The sequence below is a fragment of the Oncorhynchus nerka genome, linkage group LG23, assembly GCF_034236695.1.
Source record: "Oncorhynchus nerka isolate Pitt River linkage group LG23, Oner_Uvic_2.0, whole genome shotgun sequence".
In the NCBI taxonomy this organism is placed as follows: Eukaryota; Metazoa; Chordata; class Actinopteri; order Salmoniformes; family Salmonidae; genus Oncorhynchus; species Oncorhynchus nerka.
The window spans coordinates 25,768,894-25,792,580 of record NC_088418.1 but is presented as its reverse complement, the minus strand read 5'-3'; the positions used below and the strand labels follow the sequence as shown (position 1 = coordinate 25,792,580).

The window sequence follows — 23,687 nt, the reverse complement described above, 5'->3', positions numbered from 1 at the left end:
CACACACACACACAAAGTTTTTCAGGAAAATATTTTGAAAAACATGCCCTTACATCGATCGTCTTGAAACTTTCTCGACAAACCTAACTTTCGTCAAGGTTTTACACAGTCTATAATTGGTTTATCTATTTATTGTCAGTATCCTATATCAGCGTTATGATGTTAAGCCAAGCCTTTCCTTCAAAATGGCTATCCATGTTATGACCTAAGACACACAAACTCACTTTGCTAATATGTTCAGTTTCTCCAAAAAGCTTTCATGTAACATCTATAATGCCTCTTATTTGCTTTATTCATCCAACTTGCCAATATTCAGAAGCCTACTTTTTGGGGTATAAACTCCCCACAAGGTTACCATTCATAGTTGCACACATCAAAAGGGCAATTTTCTTTGTCTATTCTGTGAGACATTAAAGGGAAAGTTGTGATTTTGCATACAAATGTAACATCCATAGCGCTGGAATCGCCCATATAGCCTGTATGCTTGCAGAGGCCATGCTTTTGTACCTTACAGATGTCGTACAGAAGGACATCTTGGAGTTCAAACTTTTCCCCGCAACCGGGAACATTCCCAGGAAATTAGCTAACATGCCAATTAAAGGGGTGATGAACAGCCTGATTTAGTCCCCATTTCAACCCTCCTCATTAGTAAATGCAACTGAGAACGAGATTTGGGTCTTGGAGGCGTGCTTTAATGTGGGTGTCTCTTGTGTGTGTGTGTGTGTTCGCATGTGGGAAGCGTTTGTACATTCACTCTGCCAAAACAGTACACACTTACAGTCACACACCCTTCTAGATCACTCGAAACCGTCTTACCAGGTCTTGTGTCTGGAAGTAGCCTACAGTAGGCTAGCCAGCAAGCTAGTCAACTTATTTTCCAAATTAGCTTTAGCTTGCCATTGTGCAACTGTGTTTTGACTCTGGATAGCCTATCTGTGGGGCTAGTTAGGGAATGCCAATATAGTACACAATGTAAATTGGACAATATTTTCAAGTTGAACATCTTTTAGTTTTCTCATAAAATGCTTTCAAAAATTGTGAATGAATTTCTACAATTTATAGTTGGTTTGACATTTTTGTTGTATTGTCCCATGTACATTGTGCAATTTACAGAGGGTCCCTGACTAGTTCCCAAGGGATATCCAAAGTCAAACCTAATTAACCATAGTCAGTGTGCTGGGCATTACGACCGGGTTAAATGCTACTGCGCTCTGGATTTATGGTTACTTTGGTGCTGTCAGCTATGGGCATGTGGGCGTGATATAAATAACACCAAAACAAAGAAAACTGTTACTTAACCTTCAGTACAATACGTATTAGGAGGATAACATTCAAATAATATATTTGATATCAAAATGGTTTAAATCCATTGCAATGTTCTCCTAACACTCACTAAAATGTTGTGCGTAACATCTGCAACATCCACCACAGAACATTCCCTAAATGTTCTTATTAGGTTTCCAGGTAATGTAACAACAAAATGTTTTCTGGGAACATTCTTGCAACATCAGACGAATGTCTTACACAAACATTGTATACTCACCAGAACAACTGGACAGTTTTTGTGTTATTAGAACTTTTGGGACAACCTAATGAACGTTCTGGGACGTTCACAGAACCAATTTTGGTTTGCTGGGTTGACAGTCGGACTATTCTCTCCTTAGAGAAAAACGCCTAGACAATTTGGATTCTTGTCTTTTCTCGGTCCTACCTGAAATCCTTGAAATCCTCTCTACACCATCAATGCCACTCTGAACATTTTACAATGACAAATACATCCGGAGACCAGGGGCGCACCGAACAACGCCTGATTTATACTGCTACAATTGACCATCACAGATGCCCAACACTTCACAATCGAATGGCAACATTTCTCCAACATCTCCTTATGCAGAGCATTCAACACATTATAAATTGTAACAAACACGAGAAAGGTCTTACAAGGCAACAGCTGCCCTCTTTTAGAACAGAGGGAGAACTAAGCAAACCCCGACAAAAAAACTAGGGGCCTTCCCAGTCTGCCTGTCTGTCTGCGGACTCCTTGGCCGGGGGAGTAAGGGTGTGAGGGGGCGACGGAGGTATGGAGAGGGGGCGTAAGGGTTGAAGGAATGATGGAGATGAGGTGAGTGTGTGTGTGCTCCTTGTCTGCCTCCTTCCTTGCTTACAGACTCGCTGGTTTCATGTGTATAAGGGGGAGAGGGTGGGCTTGCGGAGGCCCTCTGGTATGCTGTTTACGGGCTGAGCGTGGCTCGCACACTACAGCAGGCAGGCAGACAGGACACTTTTTCCCAAGCCCACAATTGAAAGCGGCGTCAAGATTCCAATCAGGGTCAAGTCTGCAGACTGCAGGGATTATTTGTGCTGGAGAGGAGAGGGAGGCTGGAGGAGACCCAGGAGAGGAGTGTGTGTGCGTGTGTAAGTAAAGAAAAGGGAGATATTGGAGTTGCACTGACACAAAAGAAAAGATATTCACTTCTCATATGTGGAACTAAGGGAGGTAAATCACAAACACAGATGCATACAACCAAACTCACATAACGTGTGTGTGTGTGCGTGTGTGTGTGTGCGTGTGTGTGTGTGTGTGTGTGAGAGAGAGAGAGAGAGAGAGAGAGAGAGAGAGAGAGAGCTCCCATTGTGTGGCTGGCATATGCCTGGTCTTCAGTGGTTCTGAACTGACACCCTGCTGAAACTATGGATTACATCATGAAAAGATAAATGAGACAGGAGACTCAAAGGGAAGTGTGTGTGTGTGTGTGTGTGTGTGTGTGTGTGTGTGTGTGTGTGTGTTCGTTCCAACTAGCTCTCACAGTCTCATGTCAGAATTAGATGTATACATGTTTCTCAAACTCAAATTTCAAAGTTTTTTCAAACGTCAAATTTCAAAGTGTTTACGATTAAGTGTAGGCATTAACTCCACATTTTGATGGTTATGGTTAAATTTAGGGATTAACTCCGAAATCTAAAGTTTAGGTATTAACTCTGGTTAAGGTAAGGGTTACGGTTTGGGTTTAGTCCTAAAACCAAAATATCAACAACAACTTTCTATTGCTGGATTCGAACTTGCAACCATTGACACCAAAGGCAAATGTTTACGCCCCTCCACCATCCCCAATTCAACCTACTTGTAGGTAACAGAGCTCACTGTCTAGTGGCCGGTTTCCACGTCATCTCCCGACGTCCTCAGACATGGATGGACGTTGAATACTGACTGGTACCGCGGGGGACCTGGCTGGTACCACGGGGGACCTGGCTGGTGTGTTCAGAGCGGGAAAGGGGGGTCAGTCGGAGGTGTTTTATTCGAAGCGACATCTGAAAGGCCGATTTCATCCGTGTGTGTGATCTAATCTGTTAGGCGTGCGAGAAAGGGTCTGTCGGGTGCTTAGGAGTGCTTATGGCGGTCGCCTCCCTAATGCTCTGATGCAGAGCGGTCATTTTTTTTTGCACACACACAGACACAAACGCACAAGCACACATGCAAACGTATGCAGCCACGCACATACAGACACACATATGTTGCTCCCCTTCCATAGCTTTCCTATCAAACAGTCACACACTTTGTTTCCTTCTCTTAACCTAAGAAACTCCTTCAAAGAGTCAGGTATTTCCTTAGCCCACCCCCCTCCCTGTTCTCCTCCCCTCTTCTCTCCATCTCCCTGTCCCATATTTTTCCTCCTCCACTCTCCCCCCTATCTTCTCCCCATTTCCCCCATTCCCTGTTTCTTATCGTCCCCTCTTTCTTTTCCTCCTCTCTCCTCCCCAGCAGGAAGCAGTAGTTTTGGGGCTCTAGGCACATTCACACATCAGCCACTTGAAAGGCAGCCATATTGTTCCCCCATCCATCCATAAAGGCTCAGATAGCAATTTATGGAAGCAGCTCTACGATGGTGTTTACTGTTAGAGGGGAACAGGCAGCTCGCCTCCATGTTTTTAACACCGCCAGTCCATTTGTTGAAGCATTGTGCTTCAAACGCCAGCGATTTGCTTGTAATGGAAGTATACGCTGTCCAACATGTTCGTAACAAACTCTCCTGAAAATCGGTTTGTTAAGCTGGGTTGCTCTCGCTCTGTGTGTGTGTGTGTGTGTGTGTGTGTGTGTGTGTACTGTATATGTGTATGCGTCTATGATTCAGAGGGCCATAATGGAAAAGGCCATGCTTCACAGAATCCCCCTGTAAAAACACACTAAACCAACACACACACACACACACACACACACACACACACACACACACACACACACACACACACACACACACACACACACACACACACACAATTATGGCCGGGGTGCCTTCCCAAAACAATCGGCGTCTCTGCCTGCGAAACGCTTTGGCATCATCGCTCGTGCTTGGGAAGTTCTGAACCATCAGAGCTGCACTGCAGCCAAACCCACATCAAAGACAGCCGCTGTACGGCGCTTTACAACAAGCCACTCACACACACATACACACACGCACAGACACACATAAACATGCACTCACTTATGCAAACACATGCACTACACACACACACGCAGTCTTGCGCAGCTAACCTTGTGGGGACATACAATTTGGTCTCTTTCAAAACCATATTTCCTTAAACCCTAACCCTAAACCTAACCCTAGCTCTAAGACTAACTCTTATCCTAATTCTAGCCCTAACACTAATTCTAACCTTAACCCTAAACCCCCTAGAAATAGCATTTGACCTTGTGGGGACCAAAAAATGTCTCCAGTTGGTCAAATTTGTGTTTGTTTACTATTCTTGTGGGGACTTCTGGTCTCCACGAGTATGGTTAAATACGTCCACGACGCACGCACGCACGCACGCGCGCACGCACGCACGCACGCACGCACGCACACACACACACACACACACACACACACACACACACACACACACACACACACACACACACAGAGAAACCCTGGGAGCCAGCAATCTCCTTGGCCCGTCTACTCTCTCCACCGCTGCTACTGTAAATATTCGCAATATATGTTTACACAGCATTTTCAAAACCCAAGAGGAAAAAAACGGAGAAAATGTAAGACTATGTTTCATTTTTCTGCAGACAGGGGAACCCTCAGACTCCATTAGCTGTCTCCCCAAGTCTAAGTTGGCTTTTTCTCTCTCTCCTCTCCGTCCCCTATTTCCAAGGAATGTTTTGGAGGCGCATTCCTACTAACGAAAGGGTACCGGGGAATGAAGCAGCAGACCACCTAAACACTGGGTTCTGGGGCCAGTGCTGGAGCTCTCCTTCTCTCCTCCTCTCCCTCTACAGTCTCAGTAGTGTTAATAAGGACTGTGCACTGAGGATACAGTACCAGGAAGCGTTTCCCAGCACTGATGTCACAGTCGACTTAAAAGGTCCAATGCACTTTTTAAATTTTTTATCTCAATATCAAATCATTTCTGGGTAAAAATAAGTACCTTACTTTAATAGATGAAAATGGGCAAAATAGTTTCAAAAAAACTGTTTCTCAAGCAAGAATTTTGCTAGGACTGTCTAGGAGTGGTCTGAATTGGGAGAGGGAAACTGAAAACTATGCAAAGCTATACACATCCGCTGATTAGAAGGTCCTGTGAAGATTGTATTTTCAACCAGAAACAACAACAATTTTTTTTTTTACATTGTTAGTTTCATCAGCTGATGGAAAATATGATGTAAAACACAGGAAAACATGAATTTTGACTGCACTGGGCCTTTAATCTCTTGTGGACAGTCTACATAAACGGTAGCGTAGACCTGTCATGATACAACTGTATACGTGAGATTATGAGCAGCATTAGTTCAGGTGCTTTGGACAAATCACAATTTCGCAGGTGTTAGCATCTTTCGAATTTAGGAAGGGGAGGGGACATTTGGCCCATAGACTTGCCCTTTAACTTGCAAAGAGAAAGGGTGCAGATTTTCATTGCGGTTCCGAGCCTCGTTCTCTCTCCTCTCTTAACATGTATGGACTTCATCGAGCGTCTGACCAATTACGTGAGACTTTAGTTCTGGGTTAACTCAGATTACCGTGAATTTAGAGGTGGAACTCTGCCATAGCCAAGGGGTCTCTGGCTCTGATTGTTGCCGGGGAAAGTCCTTGTCCTCGGGGCGAGCGGCTGTAAAACCTCCTATTCTCACCCAGTGGAAAGACAGACGGGCGTAAGACGAGAATGAGGAATGAGGTGAGAAATATGTTTTCAAACCTTGTGAAAGAGCGAGACAATAGCTGGATGAGTGTGAGAAGTCTGAAGCTATGTTTCCATTAACTTGTCCAGTGAATTTTTTGGGATTTTTTTTGTGACATTTAGAACGCTTGCATGGAAAATAGATGTGACAATTGTCGCTACAGTGCGTTTTTACCGAACTGTCTTTTGTCGATAAAAACAGCTGGACATAATGATGTCACAAACATATTATTTAAAAAAAAATAAAAATGTAGTGGTTGAAGTGTTTCCATGATCCATTTAGGCAAATTGCGCATTAATACATTGGCGAAAGCCTGTATACCCTCCCACCTACAGTATCTGTTTCATCTCAGGTAGCCCGCAAAAGCCAGCATGGATAGAATTCAAGAATTTACTCATATTTGCCATATTCTTTCATTCTTTTTTATTTTTATCCTTTTTTCTCCCCAATTGGTAGTTACAGTCTTGTCTCATCGCTGCAACTCCCGTACGGACTTGGGAGAGGCGAAGGTCGAGAGCCGTGCGTCCCCCGAAACACAACTCCGCCAAGCCACACTGCTTCTTGACACAATGCCCACTTAACCCGGAAGCGCCCGGCCCACCACAAGAGTCGCTTGAGTGCGATGGGACAAGGACATCCTGGCCGGCCAAACCTTCCCCTAGCCCGGACAATGCTGGGCCAATTGTGCGTCGCCTCATGGGTCTCCCGGGCGCGGCTGGCTGCGACACATCCCGGTATTGAACCAGGATCTGTAGTAACACGGCTAGCACTGCGATGCAGTGCCTTAGACCACTGCAACACTCGTGAGGCCCATATTTGCCATATTCTAATCATGCTTATGTGCCAACCTATCACCACAGTCCATGTCTTGGTGGTGAAACTACTCTAGTACTGTAAATCTGAAATAATTGGATGGTGAAACTTCAACCAACCAAAAAAGCCAAGGCAAAATTCAACACTCATTAGGCATTTAGAATTACGCGTGGAGTGGAGATTTATAGATACTTTATGACATGACATTATCATTTATTTGAAAAACACAGTTTCCATCATCGTTTGTAATAAAGTTTGACAAACGAAAAATGCACCCCTGACGAAGAGGTAAAAATGTTGTCGATCTTTCGAACATTTCTCCCATTTAGCTGCCATTTTTATTACACACGTTGTTTGTTTGTTTGTTGCGTCATTGCTCCTGTTGAGTAAACCTGGTCAATAGAAACCTGACTAATGAAACAATATTGAGACGTAAGTGAGACGCCAATAAAAGTTAACATCTGTGAGGTCATGGGATGACCGTCAAATAAGAGTTGGGTGCACAAGAATGAGACAAACCTTCTCAGCTCCTCCATCCACCTCTCTTCCGACCCTTCGCCCTCACCTCTAACTTAACCCCCCCCCATCTGAGAACAATTACACGGGCCTTCTCCTCTGAATAAATTAGGCTAATCAAGGGTCTTTCTCCCTGACATCCGTTCCTTAAATTCCCTGCACCAGCCGTCCGTCGCGCTATCGGCTCCTCCAACCGCATCTCTTCCTTCCTGCACTGTCTGCCCCCTCACTTATGTAAAACACACACATACCCTCACTCAGAGCACTAAGCCCTGCTCGATCCACCTCTGGGACTTATGGGGGAAGAGAATATAAGATGGGTAATATGGATGGCCGTAGAAGACTGGGTGTCTGCACATAGTTCTAGTGTTTCAGGTTATTAATGATTTCCATATGGGTAACGTAAAGAGAGAGAGAGAGAGAGAGAGAGAGAGAGAGAGAGAGAGCGAGAGGGAGCGAAAGAGAGAGAGAGAGAGCGAGAGGGAGCGAGAGAGAGAGAGAGGGAGCGAGAGGGAGCGAGAGAGAGAGAGGGGGAGCGAGAGGGAGCGAGAGAGAGAGAGAGGGAGCGAGAGGGAGCGAGAGAGAGAGAGAGGGAGCGAGAGAGAGAGAGGGAGCGAGAGAGAGAGAGGGAGAGAGAGAGAGAGAGAGAGAGAGAGGAGAGTGTGGCGTGTTTGTTTCAGAACTCTCTCACCCTCTCTTTCAGTCTTTTTGTTTACAGCCTACTTTAGGAGGTTACACATCATTACCCCTCACCAAACCCCTCTATTCTGAGACTCGTGTCACATGACTTCACATGACAGCTCCGCTTGGCCATGGAGAATGCTGCTTGTCTCCAGGCAACCGTGGCGAGGCAAGCCACATTATGGAGTGACTGCCCACCAAGACTGCCCACATGGCACATGCAGTGTGTGTGTGTGTGTGTGTGTGTGTGTGTGTGTGTGTGTGTGTGCACACGTGCAAGGTTGGTGCCACCTTGATTGGAGAGAACGGGCTCATGGTAATGACCGGAGCGGAATCAGTGGAATGGTATCAAATACATCAAACACATGGTTTTCCAGGAGTTGCCATTCCATTCCGGCCATTATTATGAGCCGTTCTCCTCTCAGCTGCCTCCACTGGCGTGCGAGATGTGAAATGCATGCAAGCGTACGTGAGTGTCCGTGCAGACTTGTGTGTGTGCATGTACAGTACGTCCACAAATGTGTGTGTGTGTGTGTGTGTGTGTGTGTAAAAGTCAGTCTTCTGGAGGAGGCATCCAAAAATGAAAAGATACAGTATGAATCATCCCAGACTAACATCATAGAAGACCTACAGATCATTTAGTTAAGAGCAACGACAACGCCCCTTATCACAAAACTTTGCATAACACCTAGCGAGGTCACAATTTCAAACTCCCAGCCTTACCTGCTCAATTCAAGTGATTACATGGCTTCATATAATAGTTTGGAATTACCTTTGAAATGCCGGGGACATTTAAACTCAAACCACCCATCCATAACCCAAAGAATCTGAGAACAACTGTGCAATAGACATCTAAGTGGCACATTCTCCAACGATTGTTTGGTCCGAGTCGGAAATGGAGGAATGCAGCGGTCACAACACACACCTCCATGTTCAGCGAGCGAGAAAGCCTGTTGCTATGAAACCGCCCGAGTGCTATTCAAATGTATGAGCATGGTACTCTGTGGCAATGCCACCAGTCTTTTACCTAGGGGGGACTTAGGGGAACACATTGATGCCCACGCACTCATACTCACAAGGCCCTAATGTATCTTTTGAAAAAGAGAGATGAGAGAAAAAGAACCGACCGTTACATGTAAGCCAGTGGGGAGTTAGGTTGATGTGAACATGTGTGACAACATTCTACTATTCTATAGTCCTCAGCAGAGTTTCAATGCCGAGTAGCAACATTGAAGAGGAGCTACGAATGTTCAACTGATTTCACAAAGCAACAACCTACGAGATCCTGCTCGTTGTCTCTAAAATTGAATGCGACAACATCCCATTTTATGACCTTGATCTGATGATAACGGTCGGTGGCCATTTTGAATTCTCTCAACCATTTGAAATACCTCCTTTCTCATCAACTGCCATTTGTTGCACGATCTATTTCACCGACGGAAAGATTATCCATCTAGCGTGTTTTTTTTCTGTTGACATTTAGAAAGTTTACCGACAATTATACTGTCATGAGTTTCTTTTAATCTAACAGGTACTTTTACTCGCATTACAAATGGCTGGATGGAAACATGGTTTCTGAAATTGTGACAGAAACCAAGTTAATTCCCTTGAAAAAGAGACAATGAGATGAATTGCTCTTCACTCACATCAGCATTGAAGGACATCTAATAATCATGCTTAGAGTGAATCAAATCCATCGGTCTTCGTGTAAACAGGTGAGAGACATTATAAAAGATGCCATGGTTTTGTTTTGAAATCCGGGAGAAAATAATTAGTGTGAAATTACATCGAACACGCGGGCGCAAATAACAGGCAATTAACTCAAATAGCTTATTGTCAATCAAAACAGTGACGCGCCGAACCTGCTGGCGACTGGCGAATTATCATAATAATTAACTTACTGTTATTTATAATCTGTATGAGATTAGGAGGGATTACTGGTCAGGTTAAAACCGAATTAGCGAATTAACATCTTTTCTCCAGAACCTGATTCAGAGCCAGGTCAGATTCCTCAAGGCGGCCAGGGGCCTTATTCACAAAGCGTCTCAGAGTAGGAGTGGTGATCTAGGATCAGTTTGGCCTTTTAGATCACAATGAATAAGATTATATGGACAGTGGGGACCTGATCCTAGATCAGCACTATTACTCTGAGAAGCTTTGTGTTAGAAAGCAACAGTAGGTGGTGATCTAGCAGTTTATCCAACTGGTTAAAGCAGGTAGAAATGAAAAGGACTCTGAACACAAACGACTGAAGAATAAAACAGAGGAAGGGCAGGAGTGGGACAAGGAGAAATAAATTTAAAAAATGAAAGAAAGAGGGACTTACTTCTTTTGTTGGAACTCTTTCCTGTCTGCTGACCCCAGACTCTGTGAAAGAGAGAGAAAACAGAGAAACATTTGAGCACCATAGACCAGTCCTTAAAAGGATACCTACTGGGGTCAGCAGTCAAGATGGATTCCTCTGCAGAATTTCCCCATTAGATTCAAAGAAAAGTTGTCACTGCAAAACGCAAACTCCAACCAAGTGCTATTCTGTAATCCCAACCTGCGTCAATGAAGTGTAAATCGAAGACAGAGAATACAAACACACACAGATCACTGTGTAAATAGGTTTATATGGTTAACACCCTTGACAAGCCTTGAAGCTGAAACATTTGAACGAGTGACCTTTTGGTTAGCGGCCCAACGGTGTTAACCGCTAAACTAACAGCCATCCCATATGTAAGCATGTCATTCAGGTAGTTTGGTTTGTTCTTTTACTTCGAAATGCAGCTGGATTAAGTTACTTGGCATTTGTTTTCGAAAATGTCAAAGAGTCAAACAGATACATCATAGTACCCGATCCTAGATCAATGTCGAGTGCAAATTGCACAGTAGAAGCCATAAGAGCTTCCAAATGTTCACTGACAGAGAAGCTACCACACTGACATGGGTTTTCAACGACAGTCCAAAAAGAGTTCTAAATCCCCTTACGTTATTTAATCTCTCTCACAACAGGGGACATATAAAAACAACAACACACACACACATACATACAACACACACACACACACACACACACACACACACACACACACACACACACACACACACACACACACACACGGCAGCCCCCCTACTGTCCACAGCTCCAGGAGAACTCTGGGAGACACAGGCAGAGGGAGGAAGACAGACACAGCTTGTCCATAACTAGCTCCAGGCTGAGACACTTTTAGAAGACACCAGCACAATCATCTTTTTGCATTTTGCACTTTGATTTTTTAAAAATTTATGCTGAGGTAAATCTGTCTTCACACCATAGGGGGTATCACCCCAGGCCTCTGCACCCCCAGAGGGGTAAGAGGAGCATCTGAACCCACACAATGGGTGGGATAAGCAGGCCCTGTCAATCACTGTTGTAATATCATTTATTAGACTGCAATGGAATGCATTATGCAACAGATGGGTCTAATCCTGAATGCTGATTGGTTAAAACCTCATTCCAGCCAGGGTCTATTCCACAGGTTGCCACCAGCTATATCTATGACGTTAAAATGCCTATTTACTCTGTTCCATCTGTCTGCGCAATCCACTGTCTCATCAACCCAGCCAGGCAATTTATAAACTTGATCTCCACTATAAAAAAGCATCTAGACATTATCTCACATTTCTTTTAGACTAACTTTTCATTTTCAACAGCTGAGAAATGTATAAAACTTGCTGTTTGTCTCTCCGACATTTGCAACATTGTTTCAATATTCAAATTCGATCTCCTGCTGTCCTATAGTAATGACCGAGTTGGGCCGAGACAGACAGGCAGGCAGCGTTTCTCAGCCAGTCAAAATCATGATTCAGCTGCCATCATTTTTACAGATATATACAAACAAATGCCAATTGAAAAAAAGTCAAATGAAAGGCAGCTAATTTGCAGTCTTTCCAGCTTCAGTTTGAAGTGATTCTGTTACTGTAGCTGCGTCGTTGGCTAGCTCCTCTAAACAACAGTGCCCTGACGAGGGAGCACATTTTCTATGCCAGGCGAAATTGCGCCTCATTAGCTGAATGCTATGGATGTATCCAAATAAATGTCACGAGAAAACAGCTTAAACAAATGCAAATCCAGCTACTTTACTGTTATTCAGGCTGCATTTGGACGTGATTGTAAGTTAGCCATGGTTGGCTAGCTAGCAAGCAAGGGATAAGAACATTGCCAACCAGTATGGCAATGGAACATTTAGAACGAACGACTGGGTCATGTCTCTAGCAACGCTAGATTTGTGTCGGGACTATATCTTGTGGAAGGATGAAATAGTATGAATAAATTCATCAAAACAACGATTATGTAAATATGTCAATCATTTTTTGAATATGTAGGTAACCCGTTGTATAAAAGTGATAATGCCCGAGAAGCGGGTGTTTGGAGGATATATTAGCAAGGTTTGCCGGCCCTCGACTTGGTCTCGGGTCTAACAACACCCGTGACAATATATCCTCCAAACACCCGCTTCTCGGGCATTATCATTTAAATAGAATTCAATATAATGCAATAGAATTATAATGCAATAGAAGCTCTTGGATGTGGGGAGACATTATCTTTCACTCTGCTATTGGCACATTCGTTAGTGTTGATTGCAAATTATAGAGTTCTGTCAGTCAGTTTATGATAAATGTATGATAAATAGTCAAACGCAATAGCACATTGTATATCTGTTTTGTGTGCTAAAGAGTGTGTGGTCAAAAAGTGTGATCCCTGTCTGACCGGGGAATGCCCCGCACGCGCGTGCGTGCGTGTGTGTGTGTGTTCACACTTCTGAGTCGGCCACAGTGACATTTTGACCATTGAGAGACCATTGAGTCTTTTTATGGAGCTTTTCATCCCAGTGCCTACGCAGTAGGGAGAAGTACCCCATGCAATCATTATGACCTTATCCACCCCCACCACCCCCTCACTCCTTGTCAGTACACCCAGCCAGGACATCTCTGCGGAGAGCAGGTGGAAACCCATGGTCCTGGAGAGCTAGTGGGGTTAAATGTAAATGTTTGTAAATTGTATTTATGAAATGTAAGTGTACTTGTATTTACCTCTACTATACATCGGAATGCAGAGGGTTGGAGCATGGGCTTGCAACACCAGAGTTTCGTGTTCAATTCCCGCATTCATATACAGTGCCTTCAGAATGTATTCACACCTTTCCACATTTTGTTGTGTTACAAGGTGGGATTAACTGTCACGTTCTGACCATAGTTCTGTTATTTTATTCTTTGTTTTAGTATAGTCAGGGCGTGAGTTGGGGTGGGCAGTCTATGTTTGTTTTTCTATGTTGGTTTTTGTGTTCGGCCTAGTGTGGTTCTCAATCAGAGGCAGGTGTCATTAGTTGTCTCTGATTGAGAAACATACTTAGGTAGCCTGGGTTTCACGTTTGGTTTGTGGGTGTTTGTTTCCGTGTGAGTGTTTGGGCCACATGGTACTGTTTCGTTTTTTTGCAAATTTAAGTCATTGTTTTGATTCAGTGCTTTCTTTAATTAAAATCATCATGAACACTTACCACGCTGCGCTTTGGTTCTCCTCTCTTTCTCCCGAAGACATCCGTTACATTAACATGGATTTAATTGTAATGTTTTCTCAACGACCTAAACAAAATACTCCGTAATGTCAAAGTGGAAGAAAAAATTTGAAAATGTATTTTAAAAACTAAAATAAAACTAAAACACGAATATATCTTGATTACATAAGTATCCAACCCCCTTAGTCAATACATGTTAAAATCTCCTTTGGCAGGTAGCGGAGGGCGGCAGGTAGCCTAGCGGTTAAAGTATTGGGACAGTAACCAAAGGTTTGCGCTTGTTTGAATCTCTGAGCCGGCAAGGTGGAAAAATCTGCCGTTCTACCCTTGAGCAAGGTAGTTATCCCCCACAACAACTGTTCCCCAAGTGCCGGTGATGTGGAGATCGATTAAGGCAGCCTGATTTTGAGGGGTTTGGTTAAATGCAGAAGACATTTCAGTTGAAGGCATTCAGTTGTGCAACTGACTAGCTAACCCCTTTCCGTCTAAGAGCTTTGCAAACCTGGATTGTACAATATTTGCACATTATTCTTAAAATAATTACTCAAGCTCTGTCAAGTTGGTTGTTGATTATTGCTAGACAGCCATTTTCAAGTCTTGCTAAGGGTTTTCAAGACGATTTAAGTCAAATCTGTAACTAGGCCACATTCAATGTTGTCTTGGTAAGCAACTCCAGTGTATATTTGGCTTGTGTTTTAGGTTATTCTCCTGCTGCAAGTTCAATTTGTCTCCCAGTGACTGTTGGAAAGCAGGCTGAAACAAGTTTTCCTCTAGGATTTTGCCTGTGCTTAGCTCTATTCTGTTTATTTTTATCCTAAAAAACTGCCTAGTGCTTACTGATGACAAGCATACCCATACCATGATGCAGCCACCACCATGCTGGAAAAGTGTTGGATTTGCCCCAATCATAACACTTTATATTCAGCACATGAAGTTAATTCCTTTGCCACAGTTTTTGCAGTTTTACTTTAGTGTCTTATTGCAAACAGAATGTGTGTTTTGTAATATTCTTTGTTGTGAAGTAACTACAATGTTGTTGATCCATCCTCAGTTTTTATGTCACCATTGGCATCATGGTGATATCTCTACGGTTTCCTTCCTGTCCGGCAACTGAGTTAGGAAGGACACCTGTATCTTTGTAATGAATAACTTCACTAGTCAATGTCTGTATTTTTGTTGATTTTTTATACCCATCTACCAATAGGTGCCCTTTTTTGTGAGGCATTGGAAAACCTCCCTGGTCTTTGAGGTTGAATCTGTGTATGAAATTCACTGCTCGACTGAGGGACCTTACAGATAATTGTATGTGTGGGGTACAGAGTTGAGGTAGTCATTCAACAATCATGTGAAACACTATTACTGCACACAAAGTGAGTCCATGCAACTTATTATCTGACTTGTTAAGCACATTTTTACTCCTGAACTTATTTAGGCTTACCATGACAAAGGGCTTGAATCAGGAGTCCCATAGGGCGGCGCACAATTTTCCCAGCGTCGTCTGGGTTAGGGGAGGGTTTGGCCGGGGTATGCCATCATTGTAAATAAGAATTTGTTCTTAACTAACTTGCCTAGTTAAATAAAGGTAAAAAAAATATATATATGCTAAAAACACCATGCTATACATCTATATTACAATGGCTCACATCAAATGGACAATAGCAACAGTGAGGACTACAAGTGTTCATTTTGGACGGCCCCTCCACAGTGCTTCACTCAGTGCCCTGACTGCCACCTCCGCACACGAGCTTCATTTCCTGCAGCCCTCTCTCCCTTACTGCCAATTACACGCCTGAAAGTTGTGGCACTTAAAAACCCCAAAGGAGCCATGGCAAGCATCCATGCCGAGGGAACAAGAGTGTCTAACGGTCCATTTTACACAGGCGCGCACACTCACACACACACACACCTCTGTAGCTCTTTTAATGGATAGTTTGCCTGGAGAATTGGCAGGTGTCAGCCTCTAAAATAGTACTTTAAGATCGACATATGTCAGGTGTAGAACAGGTGGGGAAAGACACAGGAAAAACAATTGGGCTTTTAACAGTGGCAAATGCATTTATGCAAACATTGGCCTGTAAGTGCACTATCAAAACAAGCATGTTATTTTCAAAAAGGACAAAGACAAAGGGTAATTGATGAAAAATAGTGTGTGTGTGTGTGTGTGTGTGTACTGACTCTGCTTGCTTGCATACCTGTGCACCAGGTGCTGTGAAATCCTGTCATGCCAACGCTAAACCACAACCTCCCTGAATTCGGAGAAAGAACCACACAAATACACACAGCTTCCCCATATCTTCTGCATACCTTCACATTGCAACCCGACTCTCGGCAGACACATACCTGTCGCGTCCAATGCCAGCCACAGTCAAATCATTCCTTCCTTCCCGCCCGCCACTCTTCACTTTGCTCTCCCTCCTCCCTCACTCCTTCTCTCGTTTGCTCTCTCCCAGCCTCAACCCTCACTCTCTTCTTCCAACGGCAGCTCTCTTCCACTTTGATGCAGTCAAATCACCGGCAGCGTGATTCACCTGTCCAACTCTTTCTCGCTTTCCCTCCCTCCTTCTCTCTCCCTCTCTCTTCACCCGTCTTCCCTCTCTACAGTCGGAGTGTGCTGTCACACCGAGGTGCCTGCTCAGAACGGTGGCTGCCACCGAGTGAGTTGTTGTACTTTAATTGTGGTTGCCAGGCGATAAGCTTCTCTCTAACTCTCTCGCACACAGTGGAGGGGAGGACAGAGAGAGAGAAGGGAAGGGAGAGAATGGGAGAGAATGGGAGAAGGGGGAGGGAGAGGGGTGGTGAATGCTAATGACTGTCACACCAGAGTCTGAAAAGGGGGAGATTGGAAAAGCTTATAGTGGATGTGGGGGCGGGGCAGGTTTGTGCTAAAGTAACAGGTGTGTTTTATCTTATAGTGGATGTGGGGGCGGGGCAGGTTTGTGCTAAAGTAACAGGTGTGTTTTATCTTATAGTGGATGTGGGGGCGGGGCAGGTTTGTGCTAAAGTAACAGGTGTGTTTTATCTTATAGTGGATGTGGGGGGCAGGTTTGTGCTAAAGTAACAGGTGTGTTTTATCTTATAGTGGATGTGGGGGGCAGGTTTGTGCTAAAGTAACAGGTGTGTTTTATCTTATAGTGGATGTGGGGGCGGGGCAGGTTTGTGCTAAAGTAACAGGTGTGTTTTATCTTATAGTGGATGTGGGGGCGGGGCAGGTTTGTGCTAAAGTAACAGGTGTATTTTATCACACTTACTTTTACTTTGGGTTGAGGATTTTGACACAGGAAACCCTCAAATCATCATTCAGTTGAACAAGGTAAATTAGTTTACCACAGTGTTGTGTTTAGGGCAGTTGCGGTGACCGTATTACCGGCACACCGACAGTCACGAGTCACGAAGGCAGTCAAATTCCACATGACCGTTTTAGTCACGATAATTAGGCTTCTCCAAGCTCTGATGCTGCTGATGGTCATTAGTAGCCAACCAAACTTGCCAACTGCCTGGTACTCTGCACTCTATTGTCCCTCTAATCAGTCTGACATCAATGCAAATGTATTTGAAAATCTAATCAAACACTTCATGAGAGCCCATGATCTCATGTTGCGCAACATCTCTATAGGCTATTTAATTAAAGAGAGAAAATAGAGTGATGGCCTCAAATAAAAAGAGGAGGATCCCATCAGCTTTCTATAGGCTAGGCCTACTATATTTATTTCTAAATGTTCCTAATATTAAGCACATTGCTTATCTTTACAACAGGAGTATAGCCTACCTGGCTGGCATGAAAATAAACCACGGGGGAAAGCATCCTCCATTCGCTATTTAAGTGCATAGATGCACCCTTGTGTTTTTCCCCGCTGCCCCTGTTTGGATACAGATGCATGATAATGGTCCGTTCTAAATTAAAACAAATGTCACACATATACACTACCGTTCAAAAAAGACATGGATTTTTTTTAAGGGTGCATTACGGCCTGGGGATGCCGCCGGGAAATTTGACGCATTATCAAGTGCTTATCAAATTGTGAATGAGTGACTATTGGAGCGTGTTCAGCCTGCACAAAAATAACAAAGCAGAGCTCATGCCTTTCAAGCGACTTTTTTTCCCAAATCATCATTAGTCTCATCATGCAGCCTTACAGTGTATTAAAAATCAAAACATATAGCTCAACGTTTACAGAACAACTTAAAGTTACATTAATAACTCTAAATTAAGCATATAGGAATACCTATGTCTTTCGTTATTAACCGCTCAACACAGAATAGCCACATGTGCACACTCCCTCAAACTGTTGAGAAAATATATTTCATTCAGCTTTGTTCAATTGTATTCTTCATACTATAAAATTATATAAAATAATGTCACGGAATTCTAAGCAAAACTTGTCTGCTAAACCAGCTAGTGAAGCCCACAGCCATTTGGCATAGCCACATAAGGACAACTCAGGGTTATGCTATTATTTTCTTCAGATCATGCTTCTTTAAACCTGTCTAAAATAAATAATGGATGTATTATGAATGAATGAATATGAATGTGTAAGCTATATTACATGGAATTATTAGACTTTTTAAAAAAAAAGGCTTGTAGGCTATTTGTGGAAGCCAGGAGATGCAAAATGTGTTTGTTAATTAACAGTTAATTACCATGAGACCGACAAGTTATTTGCTTAACAATCGTGACCGCCACAGCCCTAGTTGTGGTGCAAGAAATGTCACCGAGAAAGAAAATGAACATTTCCCCCCAAAGGGTTGTATTTTGTCCCATTTTTTAAATTAGATAACGGCACACATTGTTGCCACTGTTGAACTTTTATTCAGATTCAGACCAATTCAAGTGTCTTGGTTCTTGACTTGCCTGCACACGGTTTCCGCTGATAGCTGTTTGGGCCCTGTTTGTTAGGTAGCCTGGTTAACACTAGAACTGCCATAGGACTACAGATTTAGTAAAACAATTTTAATAAATGTCCTCCGAAAATTGCAACGCCCTGCTCCTTCCCTGACTTTTCCTAAATATGTATATTTCACAGCTATTACTAACTTAAGGGGCCAAGATAAATGTGCTGAAGGGCATTGGTAACCAGGCGCTAATGTGAGCGCATCATTCAGTCTGGTTTAACCAGGCTCGATTTTCGGCCTTCTATCTCATTATAACCAGGAAGGAGATTTCAAACATCACTTCCTCAATTAAACACGTGGGACCACATTTACTGTGACACTTGTCAACAGGAAATAAACAAGGCCAATTAGAGTGGAGTAACAAGTTGCTGCCATGAGCATTCATAACAACTCACGTCATTTATATTTAGGACCAATGAACTTATTTTGTTGATTTGTGTTTGTAAGCTAGATTCTAGATATATATAGAGAGAGAGATGAACATAGATGAACATAGAGACGTCCACCTTGCATACCATTCAAGGTAAGTCGATAGCGTTGTAACGTTGACATAAAGAAAACAAACATAGGGTCAAATTTGGGATTTTGACAACGTAGCGAGGGAATTCATTGTGGGGTACAGAACACTGTCAGTGGTCCCATTTATGTTCGTATTGTTGCTTTCAGGTTCTTTTCCCCGCATTGTCGGGGAAAGAACCCGCAAGCAAGCATTTAGTTGGACAATGTGTACCATGCATGTCCCATACAAAGTGGTCAGATGAAGCAAATGCTAAACTACAGGACTGTTTTGCTATCACAGACTGGAACATGTTCCGGGATTCTTCCGATGGCATTGAGGAGTACACCACATCAGTCACTGGCTTTATCAATAAGTGCATCGAGGATGTCTTCCCCACAGTGACTACATACCCCAACCAGAAGCCATGGATTACAGGCAACATTCGCACTGAGCTAAAGTGTAGAGCTGCCGCTTTCAAGGTGCAGGACTCTAACCCGGAAGCTTATGAGAAATCCTGCTATGCCCTGCGACGAACCATCAAACAGGCAACATGTCAATACAGGGCTAAGATTGAATCATACTACACCGGCTCCTACGCTCGTCTTATGTGGCAGGGCTTGCAAACTATTACAGACTACAAGGGGAAGCACAGCCGCAAGCTGTCCAGTGACACAAGCCTACCAGACGAGATTAATTACTTCTATGCTCACTTCGAGGCAAGCATCAGCTGTTCCGGACAACTGTGTGATCACACTCTCCGTAGCCGACGTGAGTAAGACCTTTAAACAGGTCAACATACACAAGGCTGCAGGGCCAGATGGATTACCAGGACGTGTGCTCTGGGCATGTGCTGACCAACTGGCAGGTGTCTTCACTGACATGTTCAACATGTCCCTGATTGAGTCTGTAATACCAACATGTTTCAAGCAGACCACCATAGTCCCTGTGCCCAAGAACACAAAGGCAACCTGCCTAAATGACTACAGACCCGTAGCACTCTTGTCCGTAGCCATGAAGTGCTTTGAAAGGTTGGTAATGGCTAACATCAACACCATTATCCCAGAAACCCTAGACTCACTCTAATTTTCACACCGCCCAAACAGATCCACAGATGATGCAATCTCTATTGCACTCCACACTGCCCTTTCCCACCTGGACAAAAGGAACACTTATGTGAGAATGCTATTCATTGACTACACCTCAGCGTTCAACACCATAGTACCCTCAAAGCTCATCACTAAGCTAAGGATCCTGGAACTAAACACCTCCCTCTGCAACTGTATCCTGGACTTCCTGACGGGCCGCCCCCAGGTGGTGAGGGTAGGTAGCAACACATCTGCCATGCTGATCGTCAACACTGGAGCTTTTCAGGGGTGCGTGCTCAGTCCCCTCCTGTACTCCCTGTTCACCCACGACTGCATGGCCAGGCACGACTCCAACACCATCATTAAGTTTGCAGACGACACAACAGTGGTAGGCCTGATCACCGACAACGACCTGAGAGACCTGGCCGGGTGGTGCCAGAATAACAACCTATCCCTCAACATAACCAAGACTAAGGAGATGATTGTGGACTACAGGAAAAGAAGGACCGAGCACGCCCCCATTCTCATCGATGAGGCTGTAGTGGAGCAGGTTGAGAGCTTCAAGTTCCTTGGTGTCCACATCAACAACAAACTAGAATGGTCCAAACACACCAAGATAGTCGTGAAGAGGTCACGGCGTACGGCCCAGTACATTACACGGGGCTAAGCCACCTGGCATCCAGGACCTCTCCACCAGGCAGTGTCAGAGGAAGGCCCTACAAATTGTCAAAGACCCCAGCCACCCCAGTCATATAATGTTCTCTCTACTACCGCATGGGAAGTGGTACCGGAGTGCCAAGTCTAAGACAAAAAGGCTTCTCAACCATTTTTACCTCCAAGCGATAAGACTCCTGAACAGGTAATCAAATGGCTACCCGGACTATTTGCATTGTGTGCCCCCCCAAACCCCTCTTTTTACGCTGCTGCTACTCTCTGTTCATCATATATGCATAGTCACTTTAAACATATCTACATGTACGTACTACATCATTCAGCCTGACTAACCGGTGTCTGTATGTGGCCTCGCTAATTTTATAGCCTCGCTACTGTATATAGCCTGTCTTTTTACTGTTGTTCTATTTCTTTACTTACCTATTTTTCACTGTAAGTAAGCATTTCACTGTAATACACCTGTTGTATTCGGCGCACGTGACAAATACACTTTGATTTGATTTGACATACAACTAATAAAACTTGAAACTATATTAGAACACCCTACATGTGAGCTGAGATCACAGAGGATTATACTGACTCTGTCACACCCTGATCTGTTTCACCTGTCCTTGTGATTGTCTCCATCCCCCTCCAGGTGTCGCCCATCTTTCCCATTATCCCCTGTGTATTTATACCTGTGTTCTCTGTTTGTTCATTTCCAGTTAATCTTGTTTGTCAAGTCAACCAGTGTTTTTGTTCTCAGCTCCTGCTTTTCCCAGTCTCTCCCTTTTCTCGCCCTCCTGGTTTTGACCCTTGCCTGTACTGACTCTGAGCCCACCTGCCTGACCACTCTACCTGCCCCTGACCCTGAGCCTGCCTGCCGACCTGTACCTTTGCCCCATCTCTGGTTTACTGACCCCTGCCTGCCTTGACCTGTCTATTGCCTGCCCCTGTTGGAATATATTAAACCATTGTCAATTTGACGTGTCTGCATCTGGGTCTTACCTTGATTCCTGATAGACTCGACTATATGGAGGCAAATTCTTTCCCTAGGAAACCCACAACAATGACTGGTGATCCCCACTAATGTATACATATTTATCCCACACACATTGCCACCTGGCATGGTTTTTCAATTCCAACTAAACTGAGCATTACCAAACTGAGCATTGACCATTCACAGAAAGTTTTTGAACCAATAAAAAATGGATGCTATTTGGATGAGAAAAGGACCACCACTTATTTGGAATAGATCCCTGCCACCCCAGAAAGGCATTCCTCAGGGAGCCAATGACAGAGCCACGGAGAGCTGTAATCAGTGCCCTCAGATGCACAGAGGAGTGTGTGTGCGTGTGTGCAGTGCCATTTCTAGCAGTTTGGAGACCCTAAGCAAAATTTGGTTGGGGGGACCACTCACCTTGCGGGCAATACATTTTAGTGCCCCCCCCCCCCACAGAAAACTGCTGATGCACAAACAAATTACGAAATTGCACGTCGTGTTGTCTACTATTCGAAATAGCAGTAAGACACGACCCCGACTGACTTCCTAAAAAAAAGTAGGCTGTGGGGTCCTAAACGGCCGCTAATGTCGCTTATGCCTGCTGTGTGTGTGTGTGTGTGTGTGTGTGTGTGTGTGTGTGTGTGTATGTGTGTGTGTGTGTGTGTGTGTGTGTGAGTGAGTGAGTGAGTGAGTGCGTGAGTGAGTGAGAGAAGAGTGTGCGAGTGTGTGATGATCAAGTCTGACACCCTGCCAGCCCCAGAAAGATCAAGAAAGAGCAGCGAGAGAGAGGCTATGTAGCAGAACAGACGTTATCAGGCCTAGCCTATCACCACAGAGAGCATACTCCGCACAAGTGACCCAAATTAGCCCACACTACTTTCTGCTAATTGCTGTGAGCGATGATGATGATGATGCATAAGAAGTAGTGGCAGCGAGTCGAGCGGAGCCCAGTGACTTCAGTCACACAGCAAAGAATGACAGGACCTGAGGACTAAGACCAGCACCAGGGCTAAGGGGTTAAATGGTGTTATTCCAGGTTCAAGCCTACAAACCTATTAGAACTCACTCAAACAATCCATTAAATTGTATATTTATACTGTATAACGTTTTGTGTGTAACTACAGCATTGGTGTTCGTATTGTGTTATTTGTTTTGCTGACTTCTCTTGCTGAATCCAAGTCTCTTCACACAAAAAAAAGGGGTTTATTCTGATTAAATCAGAATCAGACAACGGTGGTTTCAAATGGTGTGACTCCCCAGCTGGTCACAGGAAGTCTTAGTAACACTGTCCGACAAAACCCACAAAGGAGAGGACATTGGGGTGTGAGGGGGGGGGGCAGAATGTAAGAGTATCAGAATGTCACATGGTGTAATACACACACACACACAGAAGAACCTGGGTAAGTCCCAACTTTTTCTAGCTTCCTCCTCTCTTGTACCCTTCCGTTTTGACATTTGCAGACCCACAGTTGTGTTTGTCATAGACGTATGAGAAAATCAACTCAGCGGCCTTGACACAGCTTCTTTTCATTGAACTGTATGCCCTCTGTGACTAGGCGCAAGTGTGCCTGACTAGGTGCGAGTGTGTATGACTAGGTGCGAGTGTGTGTGTGTGTGTGTGTGTGTGTGTGTGTGTGTGTGTGTGTGTGCGTGTGTGTGTATATTACTCATAGTCAGAGTAAATGTCAAGCGTACCAGCACTCGAATGAAAAGGCATACCAAGGCCACCATCATTTGAATCCACTTTGAATCCCCCTTTTCCTCCCTCCATCCTCACCTCCGCTTCTTGCCCTCATCACCTCATATGAAAACTGTAGCGGAAAAGACATCGAAGAGACACCAGGAAGACGGC

At 44.1% G+C, this 23,687-nt stretch overlaps 1 protein-coding gene across 4 annotated transcripts in view; it reads right to left on the bottom strand.

Moving 5' to 3' along the window:
- Positions 1-23,687, bottom strand: part of ankfn1b (ankyrin repeat and fibronectin type III domain containing 1b) — a 296,942-nt gene that overhangs the window by 66,903 nt on the left and 206,352 nt on the right. For all 4 annotated transcript variants that reach the window (XM_065007988.1, XM_065007987.1, XM_065007989.1 and 1 more), the window contains exon 5: positions 10,494-10,534. In XM_065007988.1, coding sequence (XP_064864060.1) covers positions 10,494-10,534 — 41 coding nt within the window. The remainder of the gene's footprint in view (positions 1-10,493; positions 10,535-23,687) is intronic.